This window comes from Myxocyprinus asiaticus, chromosome 25 (genome assembly GCF_019703515.2).
Source record: "Myxocyprinus asiaticus isolate MX2 ecotype Aquarium Trade chromosome 25, UBuf_Myxa_2, whole genome shotgun sequence".
In the NCBI taxonomy this organism is placed as follows: domain Eukaryota; kingdom Metazoa; phylum Chordata; class Actinopteri; order Cypriniformes; family Catostomidae; genus Myxocyprinus; species Myxocyprinus asiaticus.
Genome location: NC_059368.1, coordinates 38,306,208 through 38,326,565, shown reverse-complemented (window position 1 = coordinate 38,326,565; position 20,358 = coordinate 38,306,208). Strand labels below are relative to the sequence as shown.

The following is a 20,358-nucleotide window of genomic DNA, read 5'->3' as shown; positions in this document are numbered from 1 at the left end:
GAGAATATCTGGATCAGATGTATACAAATCTGATTTCACCTCAGGCTGCGCGCTTCATTCACAACGCATGCGGGAAAATGTTCTCTCGCGAGACAAGCAACATAGCCATGGAAATCACTTCGGTGGTATTTCCAAAATGTTGGCCTGCAAGTCGCAATGGATGTTTTCACATTTAAATCTGTCTGTGCTTGAAAGTTATTTTCTCGCTGAGTGGGATTTTTCAAGTGCAGGATAATCGCCTCAGGTGAGTGAAGTCCCGTCTTTCACTGTCTGCTCTTGAGTAATGAGCCTAGAAAATGACTATTTTAGGCTAGGTATGGCAATTTTTAAAATTATTATTACCCTGCTGATAGAGGCGGCTATTTTCAACGACGTGCTGACTGCTTAACTGGTTAAACTATCTTTTATTCTGTGCACATCATGTTTAGGACAATATATTTTTTTTTTTTACATCATAACTGTTATTGGGTAATGTTCTTAACCGAACAGCTGCAATAGTAGATCAATGGCTAATGCATGTTATGAAATCTGCACAACTTTTCAACGCATTTGTCTCGTAGATTTGGCTTATCTGTTCATTATTTTCAACAACGTCCTGACTGTTTTAACATGTTAAGTAACTTTTACTTGGTGAATTCGGTTTAGAACAGGCTATTAGGGTTGCTCTATTGGTCCTGCACTATTCCTTCAATTGTTTTCAATAAAAATGCCAGTATTCACTAACGTTGATTCAGTGGATGCATGTCATATACTATATTTAATGTACAATGATCATAATGCAAGACGAGCATGTCGCAGATGTCCCTTTTAAGCGGAATTTAGCGTTGGATTTGGCTGTTGGAATAGATTCAGTATTTTGAATAGGTCGCATAAACAATGGTTTTTTTTTTTGAGGCTTCCTTATTTTTTCAGACTAATCGACTACATATTTACTTTTAAACTTAAGTTGAAATTAGCCATTCCACACATCCGTAGTCACGATACCAGCATTGGTATTGGAATCAGGTCCAATACTGCGCTCAAGTACTTGTACTCGGGCTCATGGAAATGCTCTGATACCAAAACCCGATACATCTGACGTACGAATGTCATTACGTACATTATGTCATTAATTTAAAATCACATTATGTCCTAGTGTGATTATTAAACAGCAAAGGCTGAGATTTTATGAGATAAATGTATTCGTTTACATGTACTGCACGCTTTAAATGTGAGCGCCTGTCAATGTGTGGAGCCGGTGTTGCGTTTCATACCTTAAAGAGCTCCTTGGCTCATACATGGAAAACACCAACATAACAACTGTGCGCTCTGTTTGAAGCAGATGACAGCGAGCAGAGCGCAAATTCACTTTGTAGCATGAGGCACATACAGACTACATATTTATTTTATTAAATAGCAGCCTTTTGCGGTTAAAAAAAATCACATTGGGTAACGTAGCTACCGGTGTCATGGAGAAATGAGTCCACCCGCATCAGACGTCACAACGATTCCTAGCGATTCCACTGGCTCATGGATCTTTTAATGAGTACTATATTCACTGCCTGAGTAGAAATCCTACAAAATGTCAATATAACTTTGTAAATAGGACATTTAATGACTTTTAAATCATATGTTACACATTATGGTATATTACCACAGCTATAGATCGCAAAATTAAACTTTTCTTGCATTCTTGTTCATACGTATAGTGCTTTTCATAATACACATCATTTCAAAGCCATCGCGATAACACAATAGGTTCTGGGGACTCAATTTCATGGGCAGACTCATTTGATCATGACACCGGCTTTTCTGGAAGTGAGAAGCTTCCGTCAAAATAACACACACTTCAAAATAAAAGCCTTGCCATAATAAAAGCTCAATTTAAAGGGAAAAGTACAACACAAACATATGACTACTGTATACAGTAGTTATGTAATATTCACTGTAATACTACTACTACTAATTAATCAATAGTAATTGAATTCTATATAAGGAATCTCTCATCTGTTATGCAGCACTTTATTTGACAAAAACAACTCCAAATGTTGTCTTTTGGTTTGTGTTGTGAGGTTCTGTATGAAAGCACTTCATTTAATAACAGTATTACAATATTATGCAGAAAACTAATTGTTCTATTTTCATTTGATTAAAGTTGTAATGAATAAAATTTTCAACGATTTTGATAAAATCTAAATAAACGTATGTAATTAAAAAAAATAAAATAAAACAATTATTGCTTTTTCGGTACTCGTTCTCAAAAAAACGGTATCGGAACATCCCTACTTGTGCATGTACATGCATGTGCTTTTTCAAATTTTCTGTTACTTCCTTTCAAAACCGCAGGTAACAAGCAATGTTTGAAACACTTGTATTAGCACAGTGGTTGATTGACAGGTGAGTAGGAGGTGCTTAGCTGCTGTTTGAACGCATTCGAACAGATGAGCGTTTACACCACAAGCCCAACATGGTCACATGTGTTTTTGACTAGGGGTGGGTAAAAATATAGTTTTTCCGATTAATCGTGATCTTCATTTGAACGATCTCGATATCGATTCATAAACCCAAGATCGAATTTTTACTCAATGCGCAACCCTCTACTACAATGAGAGGAAGCCACTTGCATTTGCAACCAAATTTCGTGCTACGTGACTAAAGTGGATATATTTGGCAACTGGCTGGTAGATTTTACATTTCACTCACCAGTAATTGTGTAGTTTAGTCGTGAAGTGTTCAGCAGCGAGATCCTTTCACAGTGTGTTGAGAGTAAAAGTTGTTCCATGTAATGTGTGTCCAAAGATGAGATCTATGTGACCCATTTGTCATTGAATACTGTCTCTTTTAATATCCTTTCTGTTCTTTACAGTCAGTTGTTGATCAAAAACAACTACAAAAAAACATTTAATTCTAATCACGCATCACACAGGTGAGGTAAAGCCATTCGAATCCTCTCTAGTTAACATGCGCTCATTTGAAGGCAATGTTTACAGAAATGCAGTTTTTTGTTAAAGAGACAGTACCGGTTTTAGCACGTGTTCAACAAATCAAATGTAAATACTTGTAAATAGTACAAATTATGCAATTTAACAATATATAACAAAAATAATATATGAAATATAATATCCTATTTATTGATTGAATAATTTTATTTGTTCATTTTTAAAAAGACAAAATGTGACCAAAATGCTGAAATTTTTATTTTTTTTTTATATATATAAAAGTAAACTTTATATTTTCCTAATGAACCTAGTTCAGAGATGTGATTCTTCTGGATAAGTCCAGAATTCCGACCTAAAAATTTCACCAGCATGAATTGTGTAAATCCGTTAAAAAATATGAATATTTCATCGGGGTTAATATGTTTTCAACAGTGTCCTGTCCAGTGCATTCTCTAAGTTTTTTTTTACCAATTCAACCTTCCCTCTGAACAACTTTTCTTCACTCAAAAACTTCACCGCTGCTGCTATGTCACGCACACACTTTGATGAAAACGTGTGAGATGGAAGGTCCTGATTCTTGCTGTCAGGACTTCATTACAGGTTTATTTTAATTCATCAAGTGAAATAAAATGATAGGATATAAAACAGGTTTGAACCGTTGCCACTGTTGCTAACAGGTTCAACATCGCTAGCAATTCCGGCCTTACTGACATGATATTTGCAGTAAAATCGTGAAATTTATATATTTATATAGAAAAATATATATATTCATTTGTATGTATAACCTGCAGATACAGTGCAGATATTTTAAAATGTTCAGTCTCTAGACTAATTTCCCCCCCGTTTAATTCGGGAAATGAACTTGGGTTACAGACGTAATAAAAATGGATGAGTTTTTGGGAGACCATTCTCTGTAAAAACTTGTGAATTTAAATGCACAATCCAGAAATAATACTAGCCACAGAATGAAGAGGGGTCGGCACTCCTAATAACATGTAATACATTTTTATTCATTGCTATTTTCACATTAATGTGGAAAAATCAGTGTGACAGTTGTAAAAGCAGCACAGGAACAGTACATGCTGGGGGAAATCTTTTTAAATTCTAAAAACGATGACTTCTGAGACATTGGTATATGATATGATACCCACAGCATTATGGATTTAATTAAAACTGAAATCGCAAAGTAGCCTTGCATGCCATATCCGCATTTAACAGCCTGCATTAATTGCTTCAGTCAGCACTGTACGAGCTAATGGCGCCATCTAGCAGCTGTGTGTGTGAAAACACTGAGACGACAGCATCAATGAGTTGACCCATGTTTATCATATTACAATTCAAATCACAAAGCTTGTCAAAATGATTCCGTCCCAAATGTTGGCTATAGATTTATAACTTCTGCGCTCTGTTTGGGTGGGGTTTATTTTTTTTTTTGCTGATCAACAACAGCTATGTGTTTGTCAAGAATTATTGTTAACACTTTACAATAAGGCTTTATTTGTTAATGCATTAAAGTATCATGAACTAACAATTAACAGCATTTTACAGCATTTATTAATCTTTGTTAACATAGGTTAATAAATATAAAATGTTTCATTGTTAGTTCACGTTAGTTCGTAGTGCATTAACTATTGTTAACATATACAACATTTGATTTAAAAAAAATAATATGCAAGTATGTTCGAATTAACACATTAACAAAGATTCATAAATGCTGTAGAAGTGCTTTTAATTGTCATTTAATGTTAACTAATGTTCATAGTGGCTAGTGCTGTTACGTTCCATTTTTCTCATATGAAACAGAAACAGGCATGTTGCACGTAATCAGTGAGAGTTGGCAAACTCTGTAATGACCTCTTTTTAAAAAAAAATTGACCGGCGGGAAAAATTATTGTAAGATGTGACCATTTAGTCGCAGTATGGAGCCCTATATTTCTACTACCTTTGCCAAGTTATCAGAGTTAAAAAAAAAACTTTCCGCTAGAGAGGTATCATGTTGGGTCTCCTGCTTCTCTATTGTGTATGTGTACACACTCGCGAACAGCCTTTAATGGGCTGCTATATGATGATGTCACTGTGAATACGTGCGTGTATATGGTGGGGTCCCTTTCGCTTCATACAGGTGTCCCATTTAACTGCACGCAGTATAAAGCGTGCAACTGACTGGTGCTGGCATGTGTACACTGCATCATGGATATTAATGAGCCATGTGAAACATCAATAGATAATAGTGGCACTCATAGTTCAGCAGCGGTGCAGTGCTGCTCCTGAATGCCTATAGGGGAAACAACTAATGTTACTTTAAAATTAAAATAAATCAATCAATAAAAGGTTATAGCCTGGAAGTTGTGTTTCAACCAAAAAAATGCTCAGGCCATGGGTCATCTAGTTGATTTTTTAGTTTTTTGAAACGTGAAAACATATCACAAAATGACGTAGTTGCACTTTGAACTCATTGGATGTTATTTTGCTTTTTCTTAGTCTTGCAAACGCTTAGAGCGGACGACAGGTGCCATGCTTGCGTCCCGTCGAGAGAGTTGAGGTTGAACGAGGCACTAGCGAGCAAGTGCGTCGGTACTCCACGTCTCCAAGAAGACGGCTCCCACTACCTCACGCAACCTAATGTTTTAATTTCATGCCTAGTCATAGTTTTTTTTCCTTCTTCAGAATATTCACTTTCTTTTTTATTCTTAGTGTTCCCCCTGTCAAATGACAATAAAAAACTGTTCATTTTCTTGGTGCAAACATCTCTGCTTTCAAGACATTTCAGAGGATTAAAACATGAACCACAAATTGTTTTCCATGTCATTACAATGTGTTGCTGCAACTTACAACAGTATCTCGGTATTACCTAAGGTTTCCGACTTTAGAAACCATACAATTTCAGAGTGCGCTTTTTAGCATCTTTGTTTCCAAAAATAAGAAAATTTCCTCTGCCTTGAAAAATTATTATTACAGTACAATAATCTCTTTTATTAAGATCAAGCACAGTTTGATTCCTGTATAATATAACCCCTTGAATTAAAGAGCACTTAAATCCTCATCCCGTTTATACCTTGTGCATGATGATCTTGCGCTGGGCAGGCTCAGACATGTCAATCATTCTCTGCACCACATAATTAGCGTACTGGTCCTTCATCATAGTGTAGAGGGCGCTGTGAGGGCCATCCTTCTGACAGCACACCTCATCTATGAGCAGGGCCCTCTCCGCACGGGACGAATGAATCACACACTTCTCTACAACATTACTACAAGAGACAGACAAACACACAAAGTACTATTAGGCAAATCTGAGGTCTCACATATCACTATTGCAGTGGCTTTAGAATCTGTCAAGAGCACGTTCAGGTAATATGTCATCCTAAAATCAAACAATAAGAAGTTATATTTGCCATAAAGAAAATTAAACATTTTGTCAGAACCATTAACATTTTTTTGCACACTTCCCTCCCAAATTAAAAATTAAAATATTAATTAAATCTAATTTAAGATAATATTGAGATTCTATGTTGCCTTTACAACCAAATTCTGGTACTACAGATGTACCGTGCCGATAGCAGTACCTTGTGTTTACATCTGGAAGACTTATTTTTTAGATTGTTTGCTCATCTGCAATATGTCTATAAGACGTTTGCTCTTGGATTTCAAAAGGACATTCAGCAGATGTCTATTGAGAAGTTTATAATATAGAATGAATGTGAACTGCTCTTTTAAGACGTCTTGCAGATGTTAACTAGAATGGGATGCTTTCCTGATAAAACACTCTAAAACTGACCCCTCGGAGAGCTTTCTGGGTAATCTCTTTAAAAGGAATATTTCGGGAATTCCAACTCGTCCCTCCTTTTCTTTAAAAAAAGCACAATTTGAGGTCACAGTGAGGCACTTACAATGGGAGTGAATGTGGCAAATATTTGGAGGGTTTAAAAAGGCAGAAATGTGAAACTTGTAATTTTATAAAAGCACTTACATTATTTCTTCTGTTAAAACTCATGTATCATTTTAGCTGTTAATTTGTTTCAATTGTCATTTGAACAGTCGTTTTAGGATTTGTTGACATTACATCTTCATGGCAACGAAGTTGTAAAATTGAATATAACTTTACACAGAAAAGGTTAGTAAGTGATTTTATCACACTAAAATCATGTTTATGTCTTCTGGCTATACTTTTGAAAAAGTAAGTATTTTAACATTAAAAAATTGCCCCATTCACTTCCATTGTAAGTGCCTCACTGGAACTGTCAGAATTTACTGACCTTGCAAACTTATGCTGACTCAGCGCCAGAACCTTCCCTCTGACCTCCGCCACAATCTTGCTCTTGTCCTCTGGACGCCCATGCTCCAGAACATGCTGGATCACATAGTTACCATACTGATCCTGCGGGTGGAGACAGAAACGGAACAGAAAGAAAGGAGGAGAGAAAAAGAGGGCATGGTAAACATCACAAGAAATGATATACTAGTACAACATGGTTAAGTAAGGTCATTGTAACCACATACCCTCACAATAAAACAAATCGACCTTAAAAAGCTGAAATATCCAGCCCCTCTCTGGGGAGACTCCAAAAACAGAAACTCATTGCTACTTATGATTTAATACTCTCATCTCCCACATTATGCAATCAATAATTGGTCATATGGCCCTATAAGAACACACACAGCAACCACTCAAATACAGACACACCAACATTCAGACAGAAGGTGGCGTCAACCTGAGCAAGTCAATGTAAAAATCTCAATCAAGACACGAGGCATTTGGTTAAAAGCCTCCGGCCTGCCTTAACTCTGGAATGATCCCTCAAATTGGTAGGAGCGGTCACTACTTTATTGCTTTGGGTAGGTTCATTTGAACAAGATTAGTTCAGCTATTAAGGATGCATGCTACAAATCAATATTGTTGGTCCCAGGTGCTCTTGAGAAGTCTCAGTGAAGCAGGAAAAATGATTCAGAAGAAATTAAGGAGAGCCAGAAACATACCAAATTAATGAGAGATTAAACCACAAATCAGGTGGAGAGAAAGAAATAGACTTTAGTCAGAGAAGAACCCATTTTAGTTTGACATAAACAAAAACAATGCTTCGGGGGTTAGAAGTACAGTTGAATATATTGTTGTGCCATAAGCGGAAAGTATACTTTGGTTTTTTTGTTTGCGGCTACGCCTCACCACCATTTGTGTGACGTAAATTTCTGAATTATTCAGAAATTTACGTCGCACCTGGTCAAAATTGCATTGTTGAGCGAAAAAGAACAAAACAAAACAGCTAAGTTGCACCCGTGTATAAGTTACTGATAGTCTGACAGAGGTTGCATGCGGCAGGCATTAGAACCTAGGAGTCGCCGACTTCCCTTCCGTCGCTCAGTATGTTGTCACTTTGTGAAAAACTATTTGGAGATCTACACCAGTGTTTCTCTCCGCGGATACCTTGTGGTCCGTGGCATGATTGCAGGGGGTTCGCAGAATCATTTAAAAACTATTTAAAAATAGCAAAATCTCAAACATATCAGTTAAGTCGCATCTGTGTATTAGTCACACTGACAGAGGTTGTATACAGTAGGCTTTAGGACTCGGGAGCAGCCGTCTGGCTTCCCTACCACTCAGAATCAGACGTCAAGAAGCATTCCCTGAAGATTACTTCAGCATCTACACATCATATTACAGTGCACTAGGGCTTGTTTTAATCGGGAGAATTTGCTTTAAGTAATGGTGTGCAACACTTTTTCATATTCTGTTTATGTTTCGTGAAAAAAACGCAAAGGCAAAAAGGCAAAATACTCTGAATAGGCTACTTTAAAACACTTCCATCTCTATGACTGATGTTGTAATGTTTGTGTTTTGGTGCGCAGCACGTTTGAGCGGCTGACATCGATTACAGTATAGCCATAGCCTACGCATCATGTAAAAGTAGCTTTGGACTATAAGTTGCAGGACCTTCAGGATGAAAAAAATTAAATAAACGCAACTTAAACCAGAAAATACGGTAGGCATATTATTTTAAATGGTAATTTTATTTCCAAAAATAGAAAACTTCAGGTTAAAAGTCAGGTTAATGTTTGATGTCTTTAAAATACTGATCAGTAACAACAGAAATGTAAAGGTCAGTGTAAAGTGAATCCTTGTCAACAAATTAAACAAATGTAGGACAAAAGGTGAGAAATTCAGTGTTATAACACTGTTCTGTTACTGAAATGTAATGTTTTGATAAAATTTGATATTGGATGAAACATGTTTTGTTTTTTTTATTGCAATGAAAATATTGAAATGAAAATCTAATAATATATATGTAAATGAAGGTGTTAAAGGAATAGTTCACCCAAAAATGAAAATTTCTTGAGACTGGTTTAAGATATGATGGGGGTCCATTACTCAAAGGTTGAGAACCACTGATCTACACATTGTATCACATTGTATTTGGGCTTGTTTTAATGGGGAGCGTCTGATGTAAGTAATCGTGTGAAACTGTTTTTCATATTCTTTTTATGTTTCATGAAAAAATGCGACAAATAAGCCACATCTCTGTTCTTAACATACAAATAAACTCGATGTTTAGTCTAAGAGTGAAACATGCTTATATTCTATAGATTTACATGAATGACATTTGCAACTTAATTTGCTATGCACTAATTTTCCGGTTCACTGACAAAGTTTATACGAGGGGGGGTGATGACACGTCATTTTTTGAGGATGTGAGGAGTTGTGTGTGATAGCGGTCAAGTAATCCTGTTTTGTTGGCTCAACAATGTTATGAAGGACTGATTGCATAAAATACTAATACTCCAAATAGGCTACTTAGAATCCTATATTACAATGACTACTGCCTCTATCACTGATGTTTTCAGTTGTTTGTGTGTTAGTATATGTGCTCTGGTGTGTAGTGTTTGACCGGCTGACATCAATTACGTTATTTAAGTCGCTTTGGACTATGAGCCGCAGGACCTTTTGAATTACGGAAAAAACTGCTACTTTCTGACAAACCATGTTTTGTTTTGAACATTGATTGTACCATACTTCTATACCTCACAGCTTTGTTTGTGTAAATTTAGATACGGCATTTACGGATATTTAGATTCTACTCTGAATAAGATCTTTACTGTAGAAAGGCTGAACTTCAGAGAGACAGCAGAGCAGGAGGAGGTCATGAAGAAAGAAAGGCATGTGTGAAACAGTGTGAGTGACAGGAACCCTGCAGAACAAATAGTGACTGGACAGGCATCTAGGTGTTAGACACAGGTTGGTTAGGAGGGAGACGAGGAGACGCCAGGAGGTTCTCGTGAGTGGGAGGAAGGCACGTGACTCTGACCTTGAACAGTGCATCGCTGGACACTGTATAATATGTTTTGGGGGTCATCTCCAATGAAACGCCTTGATACTTCTAGATAAAATAAGTGGGGGGCAAGGAGTGGGTGATGTTTTGCATCATTAATATCCATCAGCACATCTAACTGGACACATGAACATCCTTTCACAGTGACTGAATATGCTACATTTAAGTAGGTATAAAATGAACATTCGAAAGTCATGCAAAAAAACATCATGCAATCTAAGCACCCCAACCCATTACAGCTCACAGTTCATCTTATTAGATGGCCTCCTGCCCAATAACCCAAAGTCAGGGTTTCTCAATTTTGTTGGGCCACGCCCCCCTTTGAAACTAGAATTTTTTTGCATCATTTACTCACCCTCCTTGATCCAAACGAGTATGACTTTTTTCATCCGTAAAAAACAAGTTTGAGGGATGAGAGGATTGTGATTGTAACTGTCAAGCTCCAAAGGACATGAAGCACTGTTAAAGTTTTCCATGTCACTTGAGCACTACATTTCAAGTCTACTGAAGCCATTCAATAGTGTTGTGTCAAGAACAGACCGAAATGTATGAATTATTTTGGGTGTTGTGAACACTGTTTTCCAAACTTGAGTGCGCAATCACAAACCGCTTGAACTACACCTGCAGTTACTCTGCTAGGACACCTGTGTGAACTGCAAGGGAACTGACACCAGTTGGTTAAAAGTAACTGCAAATTTTGGCTAAAACAAGTGAAATTATTTCTGAGAAAGAGTCTAGAAACATTGTTGCAAAGATCACACATCATTTTGATATTTTGTTCATTAGAATGAATGACTTTAGTGTCCAAAAACTTTTTGGGTCCACTGTATACCAACCAAGAAAATGACTGAGAACATTGAATCAGATTAAGTTTGAATGGTGGGATGGAATCTAATCCCTTGTAGAAGAGGTTTATGCACACACATCTCACCATTATTTATAGGATATATTTTATAGAATAATAAGAGGCCACCCAATAAGATCCTAAACTACAGTAGTAGTGGTATACACCAAAGATTCCCCTCTCTGTATGCTGGTGTCAGGGAGTCATACCTGTCCCAGCTGCTCAGAGTGCTGGTGGAGTTCTTCCAGGATAGGCAGGGTCTGCTCCTGAGTGCAGTGCTCCAGGATACGCTGAATCACCCTGCAGCCATACGGGTGAGTGGACAGGACAAACACCTGCACATACAAAAAGAAAAAAAGAGGCCATGAAATGCAGTCACACAAATCTGTAGGTCACCATATCGGTATGGGTTAATATTAGTTTGAGGAGTTAAATAAAAAATAAAAAAAATCATAATAATTCAAAGATTTATTTTAAGATAAAAACTGTGTTTCTAGCCCTTGTGCTTTCCCCAAAATAATCCATCCTTTAGACAAATGTGTGGTTGAGATTTGTTTGTGGCATAGTGGGCTGTGCACATGCTTAGTATATATATGCTTGATGAATGGGGGGGAAGACATGCATTCGGCTAACAACTGTGCGCAATGGAAAAAAAAACAAACAAAAAAAACAGGATTTTTACTTTCTCTAGGAGGCATTTACAAGTCTGAAAAGCTGAACTCTCTATTGGGATGCAGTCAAAGTTCGAAACGTTTTATTTTAATAGTGACATCTATACACAAAAAAATAATAATAATAATAATAATAATTACGTATGCCTTTTAAATCTTTTCAATCTAAAGATAAAAGAGATACACATGGACATCCGCCCTTGCAATGTCGGGTATGTTCACACTTGGAAGGTTTGGTTTGATTAAAATGAACTTTGGTGCGATTGCTCTGTTAGTGCGGTTCATTTGAACAAGTGTGAATGCTGCTATCCGAACCTTGGTGCGCACCAAACAAGCGGACCGAGACAGCCTGAATAGTGGGTCTCGGTCTGCTTCCAAACGAACTCTGGTGCGGTTCGATTGACATATGAACGCAACATGGACCAAAGACATCTAAACGGACCAAAAACAGGAAGTAATTTGCCTAATACTGACCTCAAGCATACCTGGTTCTTCTCATCATAGGAGCTATGTTGCCCATTACAGTTTGGTACAGGTGTCGGAACCGCCGTCAGCCATCCTTGCAGCATATCTTCATTTGTGTGTGCAACGGAGGAATTCCTGGCACTGTTTTGACTCCTTTACACATTTTATTAGCTCTTCGTTCGTTCTCAGCTGGTAAAAATATCACCATATATACATATATAAATCTAACGAGCGCATTCCACCCAGCAGCCAGTATTGTTTTGGATGTTCGGCAAGTTCCGTCGCAAAATATACGTCATAATAATACCTGTTCAATCAAGCTGTGACTTTTTCCTGATGCCTTGTTTCTTATCTTTAGGTTCGGTGTTAAAAATGCCAGCGTGTACACTTAGCGAACCAGGATTAAATGTATCATTTTCTTTTTTGGTCCGGACCAAGAGGACCAAGAGAACCAAACTCAAAGTGTGAACACACCCTAAAAATAATTTGGAATTTGGAATGCCCAATTCCCAGTGCGCTTTTAAGGTCGCGTAATGACTCACCTCAATCCGGATGGCAGAGGATGAATCCCAGTTGCCTCCGCGTCTGAGACCATCAACCCACGCATCTTATCACGTGGCTCAACTCGCCCCATGTGACTCTACCCTCCCTAGCAACCGGGCCAATTTGTTTGCTTAGGAGACCTGGCTGTCACTCGGCATGCCCTGGGATTCGAACTAGCGAACTCCAGGGGTGGTAGCCAGCGTATTTTACCACTGAGCTACCAAGGCCCCACCCTAAAAATAAATATTAAATGAATGCCCTATCCTGTGCAGCACTAACAATGAATATCCATCCGTTGCATCCCTGCCAACGCTGAGAAAAGCTTGTAAATGTTTGCTTTAGCAGTGGACTGGACTAAAACAGCTTGTCCTAAGAAAGTTTAAACACATTAACAAAACGGTATATTATTAACTGATAAACTTTGATAATATGCTCTTTCCGACCATTGACATTAGGGCTGGGCAATATACATCTAATATTCATGATACGATCGTGATGATTTTGCTGATGATATAAAACTAAGCAATATCTCAAATATTGTGATGATTTTAAAGTGCTTTTTATTTGACAATTAAAAGATTGTTCAGGGCTAAACAATTGGTCAAAATAACACCAAAATGGCGATATGATCATATGTGATTATTAAGCCGCAAAAGGCTGCGATTAAAAACATAAACAGTCTATACGCTCTTCAGTATAACTGCTCTGAAAAAACTGTTCTGTGCACACGCAGGGCTCATGGGCTCGTGTTTTTAGCGCTTTTATAGCGGTTCACATGCATAGTGAAAAGTATGGCAGAATTCTGCAATTCGCAAAATTTACATTCGTAAAAATATTAGTAACTGCTACAAGTTAATACACAAATCTACAAATGTGGCACAGTTTAAAAGAAAAAGAGATGACAGCATTTCACAAGATGAAGAACACTGTAAACAACAAACAAACACTGACACTGCACTTTCACTGTCAACATTAAAGTTCCAGGTGAAGGTGGAGAAAATATGATTACTTTTGTACAAAACAATTCTAATCCTTAAAATAATAACAATCATTTAGTATTATATTAAAATAATAAACTTGACTGGGTCCCACGGTTAAAATTTCGTATTATGCAATATTTAATTGGGTTACAAAAAACACGTTTAGAAATAGTTTTGCACACCTTGTTCATTAAAAAAAATTGTAAAATGTGAAGCTATTGAAATATATTGCTTTTTTTAAGCTACTATGTATCATTGCATATAAAATATTACGATAAAAGTGCATATCAATGAAAATGATTAAATCTCATTCTCCTTGTGTTCATTTAGTGAAAAACTGTGGGGAAACATGCCTTTATTATTTTTAAATAGATTTTAATTCAATGCCTTCAAAATATAGAATCTACTTGGTTACAGAAATATTCAAACCAGCCCGTCTGGCACCAACAATCATGCCACGGTTTAAATATTCTGATGGTTTGTGGGAACATTAACTGAAGCTCCTGACCCGCATCTGCATTATTTTATGCATTGCACTGCTGCCACACGATTGGCTGATTAGATAATCGCATGAATAAGTAGGAGTTCAGGTGTACCTAATAAAGTGATGAGTGTATAGCGCTTTTAGTTGCTTCTAGCTTTCCAAGTTCACAAATATTTGACTGAAGTTAATAAAAGTTAATAAAAAAAATTATGTTTAGTGTATCTTCATAGTTTTATGACGATGGTTTAACTAGTATTGTAGCCACAAAATGTATCAATATATTCACATATACTATTTTCATATAATACCTGTATTATAATTTGTCAATAAATATCCTTTTTAGCTAGTCTGGGAACTGATGATAAACCTCTTGCCTTTTTCTATTTGCTTCAGTTTTTGCAACATAGGCCGTGTCTTTCTGCGTATTAGCAGAGTAAAACCAAGGAAAAAAAGCAGTCCTAAAAACTGGAACATGCGATCATCCTCAATAGTACACTTGCTTCAATGTTTACCTCTCACGCCGTCGCCACTGATGGATCTGTTACGTACAGTCCACTGATTTTAAGGCACCACAGTGGAAAAAGAAAGTGTAACCGTGCCAACTGGCCCAGACCTGCATGGAGCGGTATGGTTTTGTGACGAGAACCGTTCGGCCCGATGGTGGAAAAGCGGCTAATGTCTTACAAGACCATCTTGAACTCTGAAATATGTTGTTGCACATACAACAACAAACATTTGGTGTAGCGTCATCAGATATTTAAGTACTGTTCATGGATTTTAAAGCAAGTGAGAGAGGATACCTGGCCCTGGAAGGCATCAATGATGAACTGAAGAGCCTGGGGCTGGACACACTCGATACATTTTTGCACCACATGATTCCCGTTCTGATCCTTCACACACTTCAACACATGACCATCCAACTCCCGCACAATGTCACTCTGACACATGAGAAAGAAAAATCTACATGAAAAAATCATTCTGCATTAAAGAGCACTGATTCTTTTCACTGATTAATCATCACGTTGTTTCAAACTTGTATGATTTTCTTTCTTCCGTGTAACACAAAAGGGGATGTTAGAAAGAATGTTAGCTTCAGTCACCATTCATTCAATCTTTTTCCCCCCATACAATGAAAGTGAAAGGTGACTGAGTCTGTTATTCCACCCAACATCTCATTTTGTGTTTCACAGACATAATAAAGAAAGTCATATGAGATTTGGAACATGACAGTGAGTAAATTACAGAATTTATATTTTTGGGTGAACTATCCCATTAAAAACTCCAAAAGATCACAGCAGAACTACTGCGGTTTCTAAACGCTTACTCTTTGAATGCATATAGGCTTGAATGCATTTAAAGGACAAAAATTACAAGTAGAAACTTACAAAACTTCATTTAAATTGTTGTGGTGAGGTGTAATGTGGAAAACAAGCAAAAGGTAACTTACAATTACCTGCTGGTCAGAGGAGATGGACTCGAGAGCTTTCTGGATCACCCGACAACCGTACATCTGCAGAGCCAGCGGCAACACATGGCCACGTATACGAGATGCCAGAGCCAGCTTCTGATCCGCACTGCCGAACTGCAGCAGACAAAAAAAGTAGAGAAAGCAATTAAGTGCAAAGTCAAAAGCAGTGCAAGTCTAATTGCAGTAACCTGATCCATTCCATAAATGGGTATAACACCTCAAATGCATTACCTCAAAGAACTTTTGGATGACATAGTTCCCAAAAACATCCGTCATGAGCTGGTAAGCAGCCTGTAGGATCTCCCCAAACACCATCTGCCTCTCTGCAGGAGTTGCCCGCTCCAACTTCTGCTGGATAAACCTGGACGTTGAGGGAAAGACCTCGCATTAGGCAAAGGACAAGTGTGTTGCTATGAATCTAGGGCAGCACTTGATGAATGAAAAATGTGAAACTGCAGGTGTTGGGACCTGGATCCGTGCTGGTCTTGGGAGAACTCCACCATGTGTCCAGGCAGGTCTCGGAGCTGCAGGTTGGGGAAGCGGTTATTCCGAAAGTCCTCCAGTAAGCGGCTGCGACCCGAGGGCATAACATCTGAGCGGCTGTATCGAGCTCGTGGTGGGGGAAAGAGCTGACTGCTGGAACTGAACAGACTGGTGGTACTGCCCGAGCTCCTGTATTTGGCTTCTGCTCCAGGAGCAGCAGAAATAAATCGACCACTGCCATTGGGCAGACCGCCTGTTAAGAGCAAGGAGAGAGAGAGAGAGAGAAAATAGGATTTAGAGTATGATCACATTTAAAGATGAATTGTGTCATTTCTGCGACACTAGCGCCACCGAAAGGAATTGCAAAACAGTTTTCTGAAAAGTCCACCATCTGCTGATGTTCAAACTGTCAGATAGTCCCGCCCCCAACTCACACCATTAGTTGAGTAACGTTGTTGTGGCGGGTCACTCTAAACAAACACTGGAATTTAACTTGCACTGTATGGACCTACAGAGCAGAGAAATTCTGCTTCAAATCTTTGTGTTCAGCAGATGACTTTGTTTCATACACATCTGGGATGGCATGATCATTTTCATCAAATAATTTTTTGGGTGAACTAACCCTTTAAGCTGGGATAAAAGGAAGTATTTTAACACTGAAAAAGCTACATCGGCTTTAAAGAGTTTTCTTCTCTTGCATCACTTTCTCAGTGAACTGTCCAATCACTGAAGATAAATAAGTACATGGTTCAAAATGCACAATGAAGCAGTATCACTAAACTAACATTAAATACCCCTACATCTTTGTTTATCCATACACTAAACTTAAAAGGTGCTGTTAGCGATTTGAGCCATTCTGGAACTTCCATCAGACATAACAATTTGATGTCAACAAACTCGTACAGTTACACAGGAACGGCAGCAAAATAGTGTTCACACAAGACAAACTGACAGCTTCCTGCTGCCCAAATATGGAGTGCCCTTTTAACATGCAGAATAAATGACAGGCTGAAAGCGCTTCGAAGTCCTCAGATTAGCTGAACAGAGAATCTGGCAGATGCATTTCAGGTGATCCGATCACGTGGTCAGCTCTAAATGCAGGTCTAAACGGGGTCTGATCGGACCACAAAAACCACTTAAGAAGGTAGTCAAAAATGCATGTGATCACATCACATTTGAGGTGAAATTGTGATGTGCTAAAAATGCTTTTCCATCTCAGACAGCAGTGAAGTGCCACCCCTCACTTGTCAATCAACTGCTGCGCTAAAACAAGATTTAAACCGATGTGTTATGTTCGTTTTGTGCTAACACATTTTGTGTTCCCGGTAAAAAAAAATATTGCATTTCTGATTAATCGCGATCTTCATTTGAACGATCTCGATATCGATTCTTAAATCCCAAGATCGAACTTTTACTCAATGCGCAACTCTCTACTACAATGAGGGGAAGCAAGTGGCTTCCTCTCATTGTAGTTTGCAACCAAATTTCACGTTATGAGACTAAAGTGAATAAATTTGGCAACTGGCTGGTAGATGTTTACATTTCACCAGTAATTATGTAGTTTAGTCGTGAAGTGTTCAGCAGCGAGATCCTTTCACAGTGTGTTGAGAGTAAAAGTTGTTCCATGTAATGTATGTCCAAAGACAAGATCCACGTGACCCATTTGTCATTGAATACTGTCTCTTAATACCATTTCTGTTCTTTACAGTCAGTTGTTGATCAAAAACAACTACAAAAAAAAAAAAAATTTAATTCCAATCACGCATCGCACAGATGAGGTAAAGCCATTCGAATCCTCTCTAGTTAACATGCGCTCATTAAAGGCGATGTTTACAGAAATTGTGTTTTTTTTTGTTAAAGAGACGGTTTTAGCACATGTTCAACAAATCAATGTATATACTTGTAAATAGTACACATTTTGAAATGTAGCAATATGTAACAAAAAACAAAAAACACGAAATATAATACACTATATTGCCAAAAGTATTCGCTCACCCATCCAAATAATTGAATTCAGGTGTTCCAATCACTTCCATGGCCACAGGTGTATAAAATGAAGCACCTAGGCATGCAGACTGCTTCAACAAACATTAGTGAAAGAATGGGCCACTCTCATGAGCTCAGTGAATTCCAGCATGGTACTGTGATAGGATGCCACCTGTGCAACAAGTCCAGTCGTGAAATTTCCTCGCTACTAAATATTCCACAGTCAACTGTCAGTGGTATTATAACAAAGTGGAAGCGATTGGGAATGACAGCAACTCAGCCACGAAGTGGTAGGCCACGTAAAATGACAGAGCGGGGTCAGCGTATGCTGAGGCGCATAGTGCGCAGAGGTCGCCAACTTTCTGCAGAGTCAATCTCTACAGACCTCCAAAGTTCATGTGGCCTTCAGATTAGCTCAAGAACAGTGCGTAGAGAGCTTCATGGAATGGGTTTCCATGGCCGTGCAGCTGCATCCAAGCCATACATCACCAAGTGCAAGGCAAAGCGTTGGATGCAGTGGTGTAAAGCACGCCGCCACTGGACTCTAGAGCAGTGGAGACGCGTTCTCTGGAGTGACAAATCACACTTCTCCATCTGGCAATCTGATGGACGAGTCTGGGTTTGGCGGTTGCCAGGAGAACGGTACTTGTCTGACTGCATTGTGCCAACTGTGAAGTTTGGTGGAGGGGGGGATTATGGTGTGGGGTTGTTTTTCAGGAGCTGGGCTTGGCCCCTTAGTTCCAGTGAAAGGAAATCTGAATGCTTCAGCATACCAAGAGATTTTGGACAATTCCATGCTCCCAACTTTGTGGGAACAGTTTGGGGATGGCCCCTTCCTGTTCCAACATGACTGCGCACCAGTGCACAAAGCAAGGTCCATAAAGACATGGATGAGTGAGTTTGGTGTGGAAGAACTTGACTGGCCTGCACAGAGTCCTGACCTCAACCCGATAGAGCACCTTTGGGATGAATTAGAGCGAAGACTGCGAGCCAGGCCTTCTCGTCCAACATCAGTGTCTGACCTCACAAATGTGCTTCTGGAAGAATGGTCAAAAATTCCCATAAACACACTCCTAAACCTTGTGGAAAGCCTTCCCAGAAGGGTTGAAGCTGTTACAGCTGCAAAGGGTGGGCCGACGTCATATTAAACCCTATGGATTAAGAATGGGATGTCACTTAAGTTCATATGGATCTAAAGAGATGAGCGAATACTTTTGTCAATATAGTGTAGGTCAAAGCAATTCTTTTTTTTTTTTTTTTGCCCTTTTCTCCCAATTTGGAATGCCCAATTCCCACTACTTGGTAGGTCCTCATGGTGGTGCGATTACTCACCTCAATCCGGGTGACGGAGGACAAGTCTCAGTTGCCTCCACTTCTGAGACCGTCAATCCACGCATCTTATCACGTGGCTCGTGTGCATGACACCGCGGAGACTCTGCATGTGGAGGCTCATGCTACTCTCCGCGATCCACGCACAACTTACCACGTGCCCCATTGAGAGCGAGAACCACTAATCGCAACCACGAGGAGGTTACCCCATGTGACTCTACCCTCCCTAGCAACCGGGCTAATTTTGGTTGCTTAGGAGACCTGGCTGGAGTGACTCAGCATGCCCAGGATTCGAACTTGTGACTCCAGGGGTGGTAGTCAGCATCAATCCTATCTGAGATACCCAGGACCCCCATCCTTCCAATTCTTAAATAATGCATTTTAATTTGCTGATAAATAAGATCTGTTTCGTTCACATCATTTGCAAATTTGTTATCACAACAATTATATTCAGAGTTGGTAAAACCATAAATAAGATGATATCCATGTGTTATATATCGTTGGAAAGGTCTCAACAGAAAGCATTAAGCAAATCTGTTTCACTCAGAAGCCAAACTGCAGTGAGTATTAGTGTATGAAATTCCCAGACACAAACGTAATAAACAGAAGTGTATTTTTGCCACGTTTATCCTTATTACTTCCTGAAACATACATGTAACATAGACAATGACATATCATAACTTATAACAGACTATCCTGAATCAAACAAGCCCAAACGCAACATAATATGATAAGTAGAACTTGAAATATTCCTCAGAGTGTACATGGAAAGACAATGCACAAGGCGGCGCTCAACACACATTGTGTGTGTGTATTTGAATATGTGTGTGCGCGCACACATGTCTAAGAACTTTGTCTACATCTACAC

General features: G+C 38.7%; 1 protein-coding gene across 4 annotated transcripts in view; it reads right to left on the bottom strand.

The window, feature by feature from the left end:
* LOC127415780 (pumilio homolog 2-like) overlaps window positions 1–20,358 on the bottom strand; it is a 60,799-nt gene that overhangs the window by 2,864 nt on the left and 37,577 nt on the right. The window contains exons 15-22 of one of the 4 annotated variants that reach the window (XM_051654690.1): window positions 16,161–16,428; window positions 15,924–16,053; window positions 15,672–15,806; window positions 15,025–15,162; window positions 11,291–11,416; window positions 10,214–10,285; window positions 7,172–7,293; window positions 5,974–6,166 (exon numbers count right to left, since the gene is read on the bottom strand). In XM_051654690.1, the coding sequence (XP_051510650.1) occupies window positions 5,974–6,166; window positions 7,172–7,293; window positions 10,214–10,285; window positions 11,291–11,416; window positions 15,025–15,162; window positions 15,672–15,806; window positions 15,924–16,053; window positions 16,161–16,428 (1,184 nt within the window). The remainder of the gene's footprint in view (window positions 1–5,973; window positions 6,167–7,171; window positions 7,294–10,213; window positions 10,286–11,290; window positions 11,417–15,024; window positions 15,163–15,671; window positions 15,807–15,923; window positions 16,054–16,160; window positions 16,429–20,358) is intronic. The other 3 variants (XM_051654691.1, XM_051654693.1, XM_051654694.1) reach the window with 3 other exon arrangements.